The 19,248-nt window shown below is 38.7% G+C and overlaps 1 protein-coding gene across 2 annotated transcripts in view; it reads right to left on the bottom strand.

Annotated features, from left to right (window-relative positions):
• Positions 1-1,186: 1,186 nt before the first annotated feature.
• nrip1b (nuclear receptor interacting protein 1b) overlaps positions 1,187-19,248 on the bottom strand; it is a 57,063-nt gene continuing 39,001 nt past the window's right edge. For both annotated transcript variants that reach the window (XM_058088284.2, XM_058088282.2), the window contains one exon: positions 1,187-6,560. In XM_058088284.2, coding sequence (XP_057944267.2) covers positions 2,829-6,257 — 3,429 coding nt within the window. In that variant the 5' untranslated portion in view covers positions 6,258-6,560 and the 3' untranslated portion in view covers positions 1,187-2,828. The remainder of the gene's footprint in view (positions 6,561-19,248) is intronic.

The following is a 19,248-nucleotide window of genomic DNA, read 5'->3' as shown; positions in this document are numbered from 1 at the left end:
AGTCATCAATTAACCAGTGGCTAATAGTCTAAAAATAAATAATTCATTTCAAGAAATGCTGCAAACGTTTGACAGACAGTATGAATGGCCTGCAAAAAAATACGTGTCACAAACGGCAATTCCACAACTTCACAGAGTGAACAATGGTGCAATATTTCCTTTATGGTATATTATATATTATATATATTATTCATTCATTTTCTACCGCTTATCCTCACAAGGTTCACAGGGGTTGCTGGAGCCTATCCCAGCTGTCTTCTGGCAAGAGACAGGGTACACCTTGGACTGGTGGCCAGCCAATCACAGGGCACATATAGACAAACAACCATTCCCACTCACATTCATACCTATGGACAATTTGGAGTCGCCAATTAACCAGTGGCTAATCATCTAAAAATAAAGAATTCATTTCAAGAAATGCTGCAAATGTTTGACAGACAGTATGAATGGCCTGCAAGAAAATACGTGTCACAAACGGTAATTCCACAACTTCACAGAGTGAACGATGAATGAATTCCAAGAAATGCTGCAAATGTTTGACAGACAGTATGAATGGCCTGCAAAAAAAACGGCTGTTTTGTGGTTGACTGTGGCCTATTATGAGTAAAAAAAAAAATAATTGAAAATTCTCAACTCGCTACTCAGTCATGACTGAGATCCGATGGGAAAAAAAATGAGTCCTCTCATTCAGTGTGGAAGTGGTAAGTTTTTAACTCCAGTCTCCTAGCTGTGAGGTCTGCGTGCTAACCACTTGCCCACCATGCAGCCTACATTCAATGCCAGTTCTTGATCAAGACCCCCCCGAGGTCTGAAAGGCGACGTAGAAAAAGAGGAAGACATTGAACTAGGTCATGCATTTTACAACTTTATTTCAGAGATATCAGTGCAAATGAACACCAAAAAAAAAAAAAAATGAAAACATATAAAATGAAATTATGCTTCTGGTCTTCACATGAAAAAAAAAAAAAATCTTTTAAATATTTGCTGCTACAAATTCTTCGATGCACAATGCAGATCTATGATTGTACGTCAATTTCCCCCACTATAGCCCTTTCACAGAGCTTTTGTTAACCAGTAACAGAAAAAAATATTCACGTTTATATTCTTCACACATTTTCATCAACTGGTTCAACAGTCTGTGGTTATTTAAGGACCATTCAGATTCTCAAAGAACCTTTCGGTGTGATTAAATTTAAAAAAAAAAAAAAAAAAAAAAAAAAAAGAGCGCAATTTTTTTTTTTTTTTTTTTTTAAGACTTAACATTTCCCCCGCATCATCATCATCATCATCATCATCACCAATCGGGATACAAAGGTAGTTCCCATGCGTCTGCATGCAACAGGCAGCAGTGAGGAGAGTCGGACATTAGTACACAACACAGTGCAGGATAGATTATCATTTACCACATAGAGACACATGCAAAGAACAAACCATTCGAGCAAAAACAAAAAAAAACAAAAAAAAAAAAAAAACAAAAAAAAAAGGATATATCATCCTCTTGCCTTTGTATGTACACTTGTACGCATAGAATTCATATTTACATATCAGGGCATTAAAAACTAGGGTCATATCTTTGCTTAAACATTACAAAATAGTCATCTTTCATACTGAAAGTACTATTTACACAAATACATTTAACCATTGTGAAAATGTATTCATAATAATATGCAGATGTAGTAAAAGATCACAATACTCAGTTGGATAAAGCAGCAAGTGAAGTTGAAATGAAAAGAATACAGTACAATCTGTGTTTTTTTTTTGTTTTTTTTTTTTTTTCAGAACAAAGATGTACCCGCCGTCTTCTCGTCGTTATCATGCACTTCGTTTTTTTTTTTTTTTTTTTTAATTTTAAAATGAATCAATAGACAGCCACATACGTTTTCATAAACCACAACAGTTAAGAAATGGAAGAGGTGCGGGGGGGGGAGAAAGGGGGGGGTCACGAGCTGTCAAAAATTGCCAACAGATAACACTTGACATTTTTTTTTTTTTTAACCACATGCCATTGAATTATTGTGTAAAGGACAAGGAGGGCCGGTCTTCTCCTTCATATAAAATAATCAAGAAACAAAGCCAATGTGCTTGATATTCAAACGCTGTGTGCACAAATATAAATGGTGCGTTCCATTTGAGGGGGGGCACGAGGGGGGGGTGTCGGTGGTAAGCTTAAATTTGACAAGACTCCTGCAGACCTTTTTTTTTTTTTTTCTTTTTCCAGAAACCTCTTTTCCAGAAGAGCTTGAAAGCACCACCGCTAAGGCTAGGTAGCTAGGAACCGCACCAATCCGCAAACACTTCCCACTTCCCTGAATTTGCACCGTTCGAAAAATAAATCAAAATAAAAACAAAAAAGTCAAAAACATTGTGTCTCACTCCGTTGCCGTTGTTTTACACTTTTGAGTGAATAACCGAAACATTCATGGCCTTCCTTTTTCCGTCAATTTCGACACTTGTGACTACTATAAAAACGTTAATGGCACTCTTAGTTAGCGTTGTTAGCGTGTTTTGATGGCGAAAAATAAAAATAAAACATGTCCGCCGAACAGAGTGTTACTATTTTTGGAGTCATGAATAATAAATTTGAGTTTGAAATGTTCTAGTTAAATGTTTTATGCTTGACAATGAGGATTTATTCAACCAATGAAAAGCCTCGGATAAGAACTGCGGTGAAATTAATGCTCTTCAAAATAAAAGCTTATTCTGCAGAGTTTTAGTTAACTTTGTGCGTCGTGTGGGCGATTCAAATCGAACGTTTAGCAAAAGACGCACCCGTTTTTGCGGTAATGAAGGACAGAAATTAAAAAATGTGACTTTTTTTTTTTTTGCGTCTATTCGTGACTCAGACTCCGCTTCTCCTGGCTGTGCTTGTCATGGCGGTGTGTCGGCGATTGCGGCGTGGAGCTCAGACTTTGTTCGTAGACATGAACATCGCCGACCGGTTCTTCCTTAACGTGGACCGTAGTCCGAGTTCCGTGCGCTTGGTCCTTCGACTCCTTTCTTAACTGAACGCTGCCCTTCTGGAGCATGTAGTACAGGATGGGATTAGAACGGGACAGGCGAGGAGAGTCCGGGTTTGAGTCCTCATCGTTCCCTTGACTACTCCATCGGACGGGACTCTCCGGTTCCTGTTTGACCAGATGAGGTGGGTCCCGTTTTTGTGTCGGATGATGACCTCGGGGGCCGTCGCCTACCGGAGGAGGGGCAGACAATGTTCTGACATGACTTGGAAGCCCTGAGTTGACCGAAGCATGGGGGTGCCAGCTGGGCAGATGAAGGAAGTTGTGGTTCTGGGCGGGTTGACCGATGAGGCTACCGTTAGCTCTGCCGTTGGTCTGCAGGATGGACGGTCCCCCGCGGGACTCCTGGGATAACTCCTTCAGGCAGTTGTCGGAGAGGAGTAACTGTTTCAGAACATTGAACCCCCGACTCTCTCGGGGAAAGGGTTCTCCCGGTGGGCTCCTGGTGGGAAGATCCTCTTCCTTGAGATTCCTCGGTTTTTCAGGCTCATCCTGGACGCCGGACGAGGCAAACATGGTGTTGCCCCTTTCAAAGGTTCTCGGAGAGCCGGTATTGGTCGATGCGTCAGTCGGATCCGATCCCAGATGTCTTTTCTTGGGACTTGGACTGGGATAGTCTTTAGTTTCCTCTTTGACCGACCTCGGTTGGGACTCGGTCTGCACAACGGCGCTACTGTAATAAGTAGCGGTTTGTTGTTTAAGCAACTGGCTAAGCAAACCGTATTTCGCAATGACTTCCACCGGTCGATGTTTTGCTTTTAAGTCCGCCTGATCATCAGGTGGGGGGGTTTGTTTCTCAAAGCTGCTCCGTCTCTTTCTGCCGATAAAGATCTCAGCCGGAGACGGTGCCACTTCCTCCGTTTTCACCCTCACGTTAACTGTCGGAATGGGTGAGCTGTCGCAGATGTTTGAGATCCCGGGACTGCCGTCATTGGTAACGCCTTCCGAGTCTGCACTCCGACTAATCCCGACCGGTATGTCCTTGCGGTGCACTGACGAAGTATTCGAACCCGACCCCAGGAGGAGCTGCAGAACAGTGCGTCGCTCCAAAAGGTTTTCGATCTGCGAAGAAGGAGGAAACGTTTCATGTCGGTTTAAAGGTGTGCCTTCAGAAAGCGGAACGGGTGTGGTTCTGTTGACCGGAGCATTGAGTCTTTCTAACGAGGATAAGGGTCTGCCGGTATCAAGGTCCGGACCCAACGCTTTGGCGCATGGGATTGGCGGAGACGATGAAGCAATCCCAGAGTGAGCCAGATTTTGTAACAGTTTACTGGCACTGAAGGCCGGCTCTTTAGCCTTCTCAGCAGGGAAGACTTTAGACTTGCACAAATCCAACGGACCGGACTGCACCTGAGGGGATGGAGGGTACGGGGACAACGCACCACTTCGACTGAGCGCAAACGGTGGCGGCGGTGCCGGGACTACGGGTTTGTCGATTGGGCTTTTTGTCCGAGACTCCTCCCAGGGTACGAGTCCTTTGGGTTGACTCCGAGACATCGTAGCCATCGTGATATCCAGTGGGAGTTCCTTATCTGTCGCCTTATTAGCTACGTCGTTATTTCTGCGCTCGAGAAGAAGCTGCATTAATGTGACCTTGGACTTGGATTTCAGGTCTGAGTTCATTTCATGATCTTTGATCTTCGTTGTGTTTATTCCCGACGGATCAGGTTTCCACTTTTTAATTAAGGATTCAGTTAGTTTCTCCAAAGGGGACGTCGATACAGACGAGGAAGATGCAGAAGACGCAAGAATGGGCGGCGGTGAAAATGTCGTATCGCCGTACGTCGTCGCATTGGACGAGGAAAAGGATGCGGAGGAGGAACAAGGAATGGGAAGACTTTGTCCCTTGTCTTGTTTGTTGGCCCGGTTTCTCATGGAAAGATCCATAGGAGAGCAGCTCGAGTAGGAACTCTCCGCGTCGCTGCTGTCCTTGGTGAGGGTCTTCTCATGCGTGGAGGATTCGCTGTCTGACGTAACGGACGAGGATCCGCTCGGCGGCAGAACGCCGTAGCCGTCCTCCAGATGTCCATTTTTCGTGAGTTGTTTCTGGTTGTTGTGATTGTTGAGTAGCAGCAACAGTAAACTGCTACATGTTTGCGGCGGACGAGTCGGACGCGAGTCGAAGCTTCGTTTTTCCCGAGTTGATTGGCCGGGAATGTTGCTTAGATTGCGCGGCGGCGTGGGGGACGAGTTTCGGGTGTGGTCACACAGCAAAGCGGGGCTCCGTGGACTGGACACGGTTGTTCGAGAGACCGTGTTTGATGTTGGGATGACATTCGCAGAGCTTAGCGTCTCTGACGTTCCCGGTATGTTCCCGGGTATTTTTTCCAGGCCGTGCTGCTGGTTTGCCATGGCGGCGAGTCTCTCGCTGGCAGATCTTCCGGAGAGCTGAGCTTTGAGCGCGTGCTCCCGGGAATATTGCTGGAGATGGGCTTCGCTGGACAGCAGAAGGGCGAGCTGACTGCAGGCGACGCTTGGTTTAGGCGAAGGCGCGGGGCTGGAACGTATTTTCACCATGTTAGCAACGGCCTTCAAACGCTCTGCGCAGGATACCGATTCGGAAGCGGTGGTTGCGGAGGGGGGCGTGGCGCTGTGTGCCGCCCGGGGTGATTCCGGCGGTCTGTCGTGACTGTTCCCACGACGACTGTACGGGGTTTTGCTGTGATTTTGAAGTTTACTTGTTCTCATTAAACCCTTCAAGCGACTTGACGCCGTCCCATAAACGGGGGGCGGATCTTTGTCCGGCGGCGGGGCGCCGCACGGAGACGAGCACTCGCTGGGCGGTTTATTACTATGCTGCGACATCGCCACGTTCTGAAGTCGTGAGCTGAACGACTGAAGCAGTGACGCCAAAAGCGTACTCTCCCCGCCGTGAGGAGAACCCTCCCGTGACCCATTTTGAAGCCCCACCCCTTGCCCGTTAAGCTCCACCGGCGGTGAACTCAAACGCTGGTTCCCGGGATCATTCCACGCCCCCGAACGCAGCAGCCGCGCCTTCTTCAGGTGCTGTGAAGCCGGTCCGTTGCTTCCGACTTTGGGAGCAGTCGGGCCAAGAGTCGGCAGTTGAAATGTCGCTCCCGCCTTGTCGCCCTGATCCTGGTTGCTGTGGGCGGCCTCGGACCTCCTGCTTGCCATGGCCCCAGGCCCGGCCACCACTGGATGCATCAGTAAACCTTCCAGATAAGTTAAAACAGCTGAATCCTTGTGTGTTTCAGGGCCAGGCTCCTCCCCATGAGTCATGTTCAATACTCGGATCCCCTCGTAATGCTCAGCAGCGCTACGGAGAAACAAATGTCCACTCGGTCATCTGCTTTGCACTTCCGAGATATCAAAAAAATTTGATCCGTGACTGTGACGGCGGACACAGTCAACGCTGCGGTGAAACACTGTGCATACTTAACGGGAATCCGGGTAATATCGTAACACCAGGAATGTCGGAAATCACGGCGATATCCTTATAAAGACGTATACAAATGCCATGACTGTGGATGTTTTTCGTCAGTGGCAAATCTTTGCAGCTTTGCACATCTTCCACCGAGGGACCTACAGAAGAGAAAAAAGGGGAGCGAGAGGGGGGTGGGGGGGGGGGGGGGTCGGGTGGAAAAAAAAAAAAGAAAAGATACCGTGTTAGAAGCAGGGATTTGCACACACCGCTACATCACATTCATTTCACCACCTTGTCTGCCATTGCTGTTACTTAGCAACATTTCAGATTGACTGCACACCGACGGGTCCCTTCTCCGCAGTCAACCCCCAACACACGACAAATGTACACCAGGCCTGATTGGATATAAATTGAAAATTCAAGCCCACTACTACAACTCGGAAAACGTTCAAGTCTTGAAACATAGTGATTTATTTCATTAAAAAAAAAAAAAAAAGGGCCTTGAATAATTTCTTATGCAGCTTGTCATTTCGGTGGATTATCCCCCCCCCCCGCCTTGCCTTGCTCCTTATGCACTTGAGCAGCATCTCACACGATGCCATCCTCAAGTCTATACACAAAGCTTCAGCATCCACCCACTCACCCGCGAGCATTACGCTTAAAACGCATGCATGAATGTGTACAAGGAAAATAGTACTATACATATACTTCACATTCCTAAGCGTTACACTTATCTTATCTACAACTGTATGCAGGGCACATATATGCATATTTTTCAAGTATTTACGCCAGGGGTCTCAAACATGCGGCCCGCGGGCCAAATGTGGGCCGCAGGATACAAGTTTGAGGCCCCCCCGCCCTTGATATGAAAGTTTAATGTTAGTGCGGCCTGCGCAAGTTTGATTAATGTTCATGTCAAAGGTTAAATAACTTAATAGTTATCCTCCCTATCAGTGTGGAAGTGGTACGCTTTTGGCTATTTTGGCAAAAAAAAAAATTGGAATTTCACAATATCATGAGTAATAAATATTTTAGTCATCGGAAATGTAAAAAGCAGCTCTAATTTTGTGAAAATGATGTAGAATAATATTTTTGAGGCATAGAGTTGGAATATTGAGTAAAAAAGGTTGTAACATTATGAAAAACACACAAAAAAAACAACAGCAACAAATATGAAAAAAAAAAAAAGCGGTAATTTTGCAAAAATTTTTCAAGAATAAATTCAAAATATTAAGAGAAAAGTTGTAATTTCACAATGTCATGAGTAATAAATATTTTAGTAATCGGAAATGTAAAAAGCAGCTCTAATTTTGTGAAAATAATGTAGAATAATATTTTTGAGGCAACAAGTTGGAATATTGAGTAAAAAAGGTTGTATTATTATGAAAAACAAACAAAAAACAGCAACAAATATGTAAAAAAAAATAGCGGTAATTTTCCTAAATTTTCCAAGATTAAATTAAAAATATTAAGAAAAAAAGTTGTAATTTCACAATATTATGAGTAATACTTATTATATAAGTCATAATTACAAAAATAAATTTGAAGTACTAGGAATATTATGAAAAAGTCTGAATGTTACAATAAAAAGTGCCAATTTTACAAAAATAAAATAAAAAAAATAAAAAGAATTTATTTAAATAAAATAAAATGATTATAAAAATTATCAAAATATTTTCAGAATAAAGTCACTTATGAGAAAAAAAACATCAGAAATGTAAAAAGCAGCTCTAATTTTGTGAGAATGAGGTAAAATAATATTTTAGTAGCATACAATTAGAATATTGAAGAAAAAAGGTTGTAATATTATGAAAAACCCGCAAAAAATTGTAATTGGAAATTAATTTGCTGTCAATAACGGCTTCTGCCTACTCCTTTTTGGACCAATACAAGTATAAACTCTACGACAGGGGTCTCAAACATGCGGCCCGTTTGAGGCCCCCCGCCCTTGATATGAAAGTTTAATGTTAGTGCGGCACCGCGCAAGTTTGATATGGATGCTGTACGGTATCATGTACCCAGAAAAAATTATTACGTTTGATTAATGTTCATGTTAAAGGTTAAATAACTGTTAATAGTTAACCACCGAGTCGTCACTTTTACACTACTTTGTTTACGGCACATTGCGAAGGCTACCGAATCACTGCGGGGGATCAAACAACAGGCCGCCACGAGCATAACAAGCTAACTTGTTTGAGCCTTTCCAATTTACTTCAGTATGTCAAACGGAGTAGGGACGAAAGGACAAAGACAAAAAAACTACCACTTCCACACGTAATGAGAACAACAGTCCGCCACGAGCATAACAAGTTAACTTGTTAGCCTTTCCAATTTACTTCAGTATGTCAAACGGAGTAGGGACGAAAGACAAAGACAAAAAAAAAAACTACCACTTCCACACGTAATGAGAGGAGAACCTTTTCTTCATTTTAATTTGAAAATGACTGGCATTCCTATGACGATTGAAGCCTCTCGATTCCAACTATCCCTTTGGAGTCAAACCGAAAACCAACAACATGTGATGCTAGCGATTTTAAAAAGCACATCACAAAAAGGGAGACCGGTGTTGTGACTTGTTTTGTGTACTTGTGTACTTTGGCGGTGACACCGGGTTCCCAGTTACCATGACAAGTGTCAGTGATGCTGACCTGTGAGACCTTCAGACAGAACCCTGTCAGCACGGTTTCCACGGATACCCCCCTTTCTGACAGTCATGGCCGCCTCCCATAAAGGTTAATTAATACAGTTTCTACTTCACCTCACTTCCTGTCTGGCGGTCGTCACCTTTGGTGTCCGTTGAGTGTCCCGACATAGAAAGTCATACAACGGGGACAGCGGTCCTTGATTATGACCGAAGGTCATCACAACCCATGAAGTCACCAGTCTAAATACCCAACAGAGTACTACTAGAAAGGCCAAAAACAACAAGACGGTGACCCTTTAATCAGGTTCAAATCCACCCCCCCACCCCCCTGCAGCCAAAGGTTGTCATGACAGTAAGGTCAAGAAGGTTTGTCCTTTTAATTCCACCTTGAAAATGAGCTAGGATTAGAACCGGGATTAAAGTTGATCAGTCCATAATTAAGTCTGACTAGCAATAAGAAAACATTCATTTTCAAACAACCATTCACACTCACATTCATACCTATGGACAATTTGGAGTCGCTAATTAACCTAGCATGTTTTTGGAATGTGGGAGGAAACCGGAGTACCCGGAGAAAACCCACGCATGCACGGGGAGAACATGCAAACTCCACACAGAGATGGCCGAGGGTGGAATTGAACCCTGGTCTCCTAGCTGTGAGGTCTGCACACTAACCACTTGACCGCCGTGCCGCCACATTTTATACAAAGAAAGTCAAATGGGTTTCACAAACAATAAAATATCAAACCTGAAAATTATCAAGTTGACTTTAATATGTTGCGTGATGAATAAAGTTGATTTTATTCATTCATTCATTTTCTACCGCTTTTCCTCACAAGGGTCTTGGATGGTGCTGGAGCCTATCCCAGCAGTCTTGTACACCCTGGACTGGTGGCCAGCCAATCACAGGGCACATATAGACAAACAACCATTCACACTCACATTCATACCTATGGACAATTTGGAGTCGCTAATTAACCTAGCATGTTTTTGGAATGTGGGAGGAAACCGGAGTACCCGGAGAAAACCCACGCATGCAAACTCCACACAGAGATGGCCGAGGGTGGAATTGAACCCTGGTCTCCTAGCTGTGAGGTCTGCGCGCTAACCACTTGACCACCGTGCCGGTGTTATTTTTAGAACTGTCAAAAAAGGTACACTCGGGGTTTAAAAAAAAAACAAAACAAGGTATCAACGTATAAATACCGTAAGTTAAGACTTAGCCATCGGCATCAATTACCGTTAAAGGTCCATCTTTAAGCTGTTGACCTAAATCTGAGGACAACAAAAGCCAACCTGGTCACACTGGGCCATCTGACGTCTGATGTCACGCTGCTTAGATGCTCGGGGATTAGGGATATTTTCCCACCAGTGAGATTAACACAATTTTAATAGAATGCCCGGCGACGCTACAACTTGATCCCGACAGTCAAGTTTATTTTCAACTGTTACGAATGTCTTTGCCGGAGATTAACCTTGGGAATTCCTGTTCACGTTGTCGAGATTTCTGTCCGAAGGAACTTCAAAAGAATAAAAAGACCGACGAGGGACACAGGGGACAACGCACTAGCTTCTGCATCCACGCTCTTTCACAATGTATAAATAACTCCTTAAATAAAGTGGGGGGTGGGGGGGGGGCCCTCGGGACAGACATGTAAGAACCTGAGAAATATGCTCTATGGTGACAAAGCTCAGTTAACAAATACATGACCTTCATATACGGAGCCATGTCCTCCATATATATATGGGGTGCCGAAAGCAGACGCTACCGCTCAAAAGTGTAAGATCGCTTGCAAATTTCTTAGTTTTCCAAAGAAAAAAAATTTCCAGCATTTTTTAAACAATTTTGCCCAATTCAATTTTTTTTTTAACCATTTCACAAATAAAATTAATAAGATGATTTTCAAAAAAACAATCTACATTTGTGCGTAAAGGCCTACTATCAACAACATATATTAGAGGCTATTTTCTATCTGTAAATTGGCTGCGACAAAGTCTTTTCAGCGGCCATGAAAAACTATCAAATGGGCCTCAGATTGATCCCTGAGGAATACCTGTTGACAACTCTAGCGGCTCTGATCTACACTACCGCTCAAAAGTTTGGGATCATTTGCAAATTTCTTTGTTTTCCAAAGAAAAACAATTTTCCAGCATTTTTCAAACAATTTTGTCTATTTCAAAAAAATTTGTATCCATTTCACAAACAAATAAAATTAATCAGATGATTTTCAAAAAAACAATCTACATTTTTGCATAAAGGCTTACTATCAACAACATACATTAGATTCAAAAAGCCAGAATTAGCCAAGAGGCTATTTTCTATCTGTAGTTTGGCCGCGACAAAGTCTTTTCAAAGACTATCTAATGGGCCTCAGATTGATCCCTGAGGAATACCTGTTGACAACTCTTGTGGCTCTGATCTACACTACCGCTCAAAAGTTCGGGATCATTTGCAAATTTCTTTGTTTTCCAAAGAGAAACAATTTTCCAGCGTTTTTCAAACAATTTTGTCCATTTAAAAAAATTTTCTATCCATTTCACAAACAAATAAAATTAATCTGATGATTTTCAAAAAAACAATCTACATTTTTGCATAAAGGCTTACTATCAACAACATACATTAGATTAAAAAAGCCAGAATTAGCCAAAAGGCTATTTTCTATCTGTAGTTTGGCCGCGACAAAGTCTTTTCAAAGACTATCTAATGGGCCTCAGATTGATCCCTGAGGAATACCTGTTGACAACTCTAGCGGCTCTGATCTACACTACCGCTCAAAAGTGTTTGTTTGTTTTCCAAAGAGAAACAATTTTCCAGCATTTTTCAAACAATTTTGTCCATTTCAAAAATTTTTGTATCCATTTCACAAAGAAATAAAATTAATCAGATGATTTTCAAAAAAAAACAATCTACATTTTTGCATAGAGGCCTACTATCAACAACTGTCAGTCCTCTGCATCAACCTCCTGGTATGGCTGCTAATCCAAGCTAATCATTTTATAAGGCTAATACATGATTAGAAAAACCATCTAAAAATCTAAAAACTAAAACAAAAAATTCTTATCATGCTGTTAACTACTCCCTTCAGAGAGCAGCACAAACTGGGTCTAACAAGGACAGAAAAACGCCGCACAACTGTGCAAGAAGATAAATATCTGAGAGTCCTTTCCTCTGTGTGTATTAGTATTACATCATTTCCCCTGGTGTATACTTTGTACACACCCGCTGGCATGTCCGCCATCCAAAAAATTGCTTTGCGGAGACAATAAAGGCCCCTGCACCCTCAGTTGCTCCGTTCGATTCTCAAGAGACTGACATGAAAATACGCCAAGGCAGATGGCACGGATTACAGAGCTAAGAATGTGACCTTCGATACCCGCGCACCCCCCCCAATGACCTTCCCGCACCATACACCGACATATTCATGAACATAACTTGCCTGTGCGGTCTTTTTTTTTTAATCTCAAGTTCCTAAATGACCTTCATCAGCATAATAAGTCTTTAAAGTCAAGGTCATATATGTCACCCAGGCTGTTTTCCCCGCGCTTCATCCAACAGCTGGTGTTCATACAAAGCTCTGGGCGCTAATAGGAAGTGACAATGCCCGAGCATCGTGCGCTTATGTCTGACACCAGCCTGGCAGATGTGTACGCCCGCTTTTTTTTTAAAGGGGAGCCAAGGTTAAAGTCGTTTAAAAAGGAAGGAGAGGCCATCCCTGAGCGCCGTTATAGCACGTCATTTGCAGACCGTTTTTGCTGCATAGACAGCAGCTAGCATAGCTCACTTAGCATAGCTCACTTAACATGCAGTCCGACCGCTGGTGAGAAATAAGGCTAATCAGAAGACGCTTCACCAAAAGTCGGGGGCGTCCAAACTTGTTTCTTAATATTATGACTTAAAAAACAAACAAAAAAATTCAACTTTAAGCCACAAAAAAATGACATTATTTTTCCTCTAAATTATTTGTTAATACGACTTAATAATGTCATATTTTTTGTGTAAAGTTTGACCTTTTTCCACATTTTTTGCTAAATATTTTGACTTAATATTTTGAAAAAAAAATTCAATTCTATGGTACAAAAAATGACATTATTTTTCCTCTAAATTTAGTCTAAATTACAACTTTGTCTTGTTTGTTTTACCCTTCATATTATGACTTAATTTTTGTGAAATTAAAGCTGGTTGTTTACCCCAAATTTTTCAACTTTCTTGTTGAAAAGTTTCTTTTGATAATTATGACTTTATTCCTATCCTAATATCCTTGGCATCGGCCCTTAAGAGGCATTTTTTTCCGTGAGTCAGCAAGATGTCCGTCTTCATGAGGACTGCATTTTTCTCCCTTTTTTTTTTTTTTTTTTGCTGGGATTAATTTGGGATGTGCCGGAGTGGAATGCAGCGTAACAGAGGTTTAAAAGATAATAATGTTTTGATTCAATATTACATAGCCACACTCATTTTGGAAGAGTGAAAATGTAGTTAAAAAGTACAAGTTAATAATGTCGTATTTTGTGTGTAAAATTTAACCTTTTTCCACATTTTTTTCTTAATATTTTGACTTTATATTTGGAACATCGCTGCAATTTTGTCAAAAAAAAAAAATTCAAGTCTATGCTGGTTGTTTATCCCAACTTTTTTTACTTTCTTGATGAAAATTTTGTTTTGATAATTATGATTTTATTCCCTTAATTTTTCACTTTTGCGTCAACTTTTTGCGTAACCAAATTTTACCAAAATTATAACTTTGTTATTCCCGTTACAACTTAATGTCATATTTTATGTGTAAAATTTTACCTTTTTCCAAATTTTTTCTCTTAATATTTTGATTTTATTTTCGCTGCAATTTTGTAAAAAAAAAAAAAAATCAACTCTATGCCACAAAAAAATTAAATTTTTCCTCTAAATTTAGTCTAAATTACAACTTTGTCTTGTTAGATTTACTCTTCATGTTATGGCTTCATTTTTGTGAAATTAAAGCTGGTTGTTTATCCCAACTTTTTTAACTTTCTTGATGAAAAATTTTCTTTTGATAATTATGACTTTATTCTCCTAATATTTTCACTTTTGCGTCAACTTTTTGCGTAACCAAATTTTACAAAAATTATAACTTTGTTATTGCAGTTACGACTTAATAAGGGCTTATTTTATGTGTAAATTTTTTTACCTTTTTAAACATTTTTCTCTTAATATTTTGACTTTATTCTTGGAACATCACTGCAATTTTGTCAAAAAAAAATTCAACTCTATACAAAAATGATAACTTTGTTATTCCTGTTACGACTTAATAATGTCATGTTTTGTGTGTAAAATTAAAACTTTTTTCCACATTTTTCTCTTAATATTTTGACTTTATTCTTGGGACATCGCTGCAATTATGTCAAAAAAATTCAACTCTATGCCACAAAAAAATACATTATTTTTCCTCAAAATGTAGTCTAAATTACTACTTTGTCTTGTTAGTTTTACTTTTGCGTCAAATTTTTGCGTAACCAAATTTTACAAAAATTATAACATTGTTATTCCCGTTACGACTTAATAATGTCATGTTTTGTGTGTAAAATTAAAAACTTTTTCTCTTAACATTTTGACATTATTCTTAGGACATCGCTGCAATTTTGTCAAAAAAAAATCAACTATGCCACAAAAAAATGAAATTTGTCCTAAATTTTTTAACTTTTTTAACTTTCTTGATGAAAATTTTCTTTTGATAATTGTGATTTTATTACCCTAATTTTTTCACTTTTGCGTAACCAAATTTTACAAAAATTATAACTTTGTTATTCCCGTTACGACTTAATAATGTCATGTTTTGTGTGTAAAATTAAAACTTTTTTCCACATTTTTCTCTTAACATTTTGACTTTATTCTTGGGACATCGCTGCAATTTTGTCAAAAAAAAATTAAGTATGCCACAAAAAGATGAAATTTGTCCTAAATTTGTCTAAATTTTTTAACTTTTTTAACTTTCTTGATGAAAATTTTCTTTTGATAATTGTGTTTTTATTCCCCTAATTTTTTCACTTTTGCGTAACCAAATTTTACAAAAATTATAACTTTGTTATTCCAGTTAAGACTTAATGTCATATTTTATGTGTAACATTTTTTACCTTTTCCCACATTTTTCTCTTAATATTTTGACTTTATTCTTGGGACATCGCTGCAATTTTGTCAACAAAAAAAAAATCAACTCTATGCCACAAAAAATGAAATTTTTCCTCTAAATTACAACTTTGTCTTGATGACTTCATTCTTATTCTTATTCTGATTCAACATTCCATAGCCACGCTCGTTTTGTGAGAGTGCAAATGTAGTTAAAAAGTCCAGTATTGGAATAATCAATCGATTCAATTGGATATATTTAACCCAATCATGTATGCAACAATTACGTGCAACCTTTAATGATTTAAACTCTCAAGCAGCGGGCCAAGGAGAGCTGAAACGGTGCCAACGAAGCGGAGACTTCAGTCAGATTAGCGCCGTGTCTGATCCCGATGCCTGACCCAGTACTCACACAGCAGTAGCTTTTGAAACCAAGGAACGAAAAAAAAACAAAAAAAAAAACTGGCCCATATTTCTGACACCGGAACAGAATGTAAATTATTAACCAAGTGGAACTCCGTGGAAGTTTGGCGCTTGGGAAGAAAATACGCTTGACATACATTTGGAAGCATTGTGGATTCATTCGCCGTGTTGGGTGCATTTGCTTTAGAAATGAGGCGCTTTCACAATAAAACACCATCCGGTCTCTAATACGCTGATGCACAACTTGGAGGTAAGCTAACCGTTTTACATATATACATATTTTATATATATACACATACATAAATATATTACAGTTCTCCGGCAGTAAAGTGGCAAGAAGTAGGAACGATGTCGGCCGCATGGCAGCATCGCACCGCAAGCTACCAAGCTAACTAGTTAGCCTCTTTCATTCAGTTGGCAAACCTTTATTAGTAATGTTACTCAATTATATTTAGTGAGATTATTTGCTTCATAATCACGACTGGCAACCCAAAATCAGTAAAAAAGCAGAAACAAATAATTTCAAACAGTGATTAATCGAGATTAATTTGTCAATGGATTATTTACATATATATATATATTTATTATAAAACAGCCCTTATTATAGATAAAAATGATCTGTGATTAATTACAATTAATTATAAAATTGTTAAACAGACCCACTTATTATTGATATAAATGATCTAATTAATTACAATTAATTATATATATATTTAAAATGATTGAACAGCCTACTTATTATAGATGAAAATGATCTGTGATTAATTACGATTAATATATATATATATTTTTTTAAATTATTGAACATCCCTGCTTGTTATAGATAAACATTATCTGTGATTAATTACAATTAATTTATATATATATATATATATTTTTTAATTATTGAACATCCCTGCTTGTTATAGATAAACATTATCTGTGATTAATTACAATTAATTTATATATATATATATTTTTTAAACTTATTATGGATACAAAAATTAGCTGTGATTAATTAAAATTAATTATATATATATATAATCTGTGATTAATTACAATTAATTTATATATATATATATTTATACTTATTATGGATACAAAAATTAGCTGTGATTAATTAAAATTAATTATATATATATATATATAAATTATTAAACACTACTTACAGATAAAAATATCTGTGATTAATTACGATTATATACATATATATTTTTGTAATTATTTAACAACACTACTTATAGATAGAAATTATCTGATTAATTACGATTAATTTATATAAATATATATATATTTTATTATTATTAAACAGCCCTACTTATTATAGATAAAAATGATCTGTGATTAATTACGAGTCAAGTATGGACAAATTCAATATTTGAATTGATTGACAGCCCAAAGAAAGAGTTTGTTGAACAGTGTTCGACTTGTGCTTCATAATCCGTGGGACTTCCATCTCCATTTACAGAACCCATTCAGTCAATAATGATTTTGGAACAAATCCAGTCAGTCCCGATTTGTTTTCCTTCTCCTAAACCAATCTGGATCGGCCTTCCTAAAAAAAAAAATCCAAGGACTGCAACCGAGTGTCTTTTTCTGCATCATCAATCACCGAGCATTAAATTGTACAAAACGAGACGAGACGAGAAAAAAAGGGGGAGTATTAACTATTAGCTATTGTGTGTAATGAAGGAGATTACAAACTAGTAAAGATGCGTTCCAGGAGCGCTCCATGCTAAAACCCAATGCTAACATTGCTATCGTTTGGGCGGTGTAACGAAGACACACATCACGGTCCTGTACCTTGTCATCCTTAGCTGCGGAGGCCGATACAGGTAAAGTGCAGTAATCAATTTGCTCTACTGGCAGGGAGCGCTCCTTCCGAATACTAATCCGCCTCTTGCCTTCTTCTTGCTATGTATTCAACGCAGCCTTTCTCCTTCCCCGTTCACCTTTCTCATGACTTGACACCCCCCCCCCCCCCCCCTCAGTGCCCCAGACCTGACCAAATGCTAAAGGAGGGCGGGCTGTCTTCTTGCACAGATAACTGCTGCCACTAATCAGGCCTACGTGCAGCGGAGCATAGGATTAAAAGAGCTCGCACAGCTTGACTCGGGGCACTGAATTGGTGTTACACACACAGACGCAACCGCAGCGGGTCAAAATATAAAAAAAACATACAGGAAAGCTAGCAGTCTTGTCCTAGAAACACACACAGTATGAGCAACACATAATACAACCCCCCCCCCCTCCACACACACACACACACAAACAAGCAGACAAGGTCAAGTTTAAAAAGAACAACATTACATCGAAATTTACTATGCAAGTCAAAAACGCGCCTCGGTGGGAGTCGCATATCTGTCCGGTGGGACGCGTCTGGTGGGACTACTATGCAACCCACCATCGCAAATAGATTAAAAAAATTATTTTAAAAACTAAAAATAGGCCATAACCAACCACAAAAACAGAAAACATTTTATTTATTATTTATTATTTATTATTTATTATTTATTATTTATTTTTTTTATTATTTATTATTTGTTTTGTTTTTATTTTTTATTATTATTGGACTACTATGCAACCCACCATCGCAAATAGATTACAGTCCTGTATGCTTAAAAAATGATTTTAAAAACTAAAAATAGGCCATAACCAACCACAAAAACAGCAACCATTTTAATTAATTATTTAAAAATTGCGGGCGCAAATGTTCAATGTAGTGAGTGACGAATAATGTCTTCATTTATTATTTATTATTATTTGTTATTATTATTATTATTATTGGACTACTATGCAACCCACCATCGCAAATAGATTACAGTCCTGTATGCTTAAAAATTTATTTTTAAAAATGTAGTGAGGGACAAATAATGTCTTTATTTATTATTTATTATTTATTATTTATTATTTATTATTTATTATTTATTATTTATTATTTATTATTTATTATTATTATTGGACTACTATACAACCCACCATTGCAAATAGATTACAGTCCTGTATGCTTAAAAATTTATTTTAAAAACTAAAAATAGGCCATAACTAACCACAAAAACAGCAACCATTTTAATAATTTTTTTTTAAAAATTGTGGGCGCAAATGTTCAATGTAGTGAGGGACGAATAATGTCTTCATTTATTATTTATTATTTATTATTTATTATTTATTATTTATTATTTATTATTTATTATTTATTATTTATTATTTATTATTTATTATTTATTATTTATTATTGATTATTGATTATTGATTTTTTATTTTTTATTTTTTATTTTTTATTTTTTATTTTTTATTTTTTATTTTGTATTATTTAGTTTTTATTATTATTGGACTACTATGCAACCTACCATCGCAAATAGATTACATTATTCCTGTATGCGCCTCAAGAGAATTGTGATCTACGCAAGTCAAAACGCGCCTCGGTGGGAGTCGCATATCTGTCTGGTGGGACGCGTCACATGGGAGATGTAGTAGAGTGCGTGTCACAAGCAAGAAAAAAAAAACATTCCCAGGATTGACAGGGCCTTTACACGATATCAAACACACGGCAACTTTGCCTCGAGGCGGTAACATTGTATTCCCAGTACAACGCTGCTCACTTCCATATATCAAGTACACCAATAGGAATGTGAAACTGATGTCAGGGTTGTTTTGATTCAGTGAAAAAAAAATTCAAATTTTTCCCCCCCCCTTCCCTGTGCCC

The sequence above is a fragment of the Doryrhamphus excisus genome, linkage group LG21 (assembly GCF_037039965.1).
Source record: "Doryrhamphus excisus strain RoL-2023G ecotype Guam linkage group LG21, RoL_Dexc_Guam_v1.1, whole genome shotgun sequence".
In the NCBI taxonomy this organism is placed as follows: domain Eukaryota; kingdom Metazoa; phylum Chordata; class Actinopteri; order Syngnathiformes; family Syngnathidae; genus Doryrhamphus; species Doryrhamphus excisus.
Note: the sequence above shows the minus strand (reverse complement) of the source record. Positions and strands in the feature narration are given on the sequence as shown.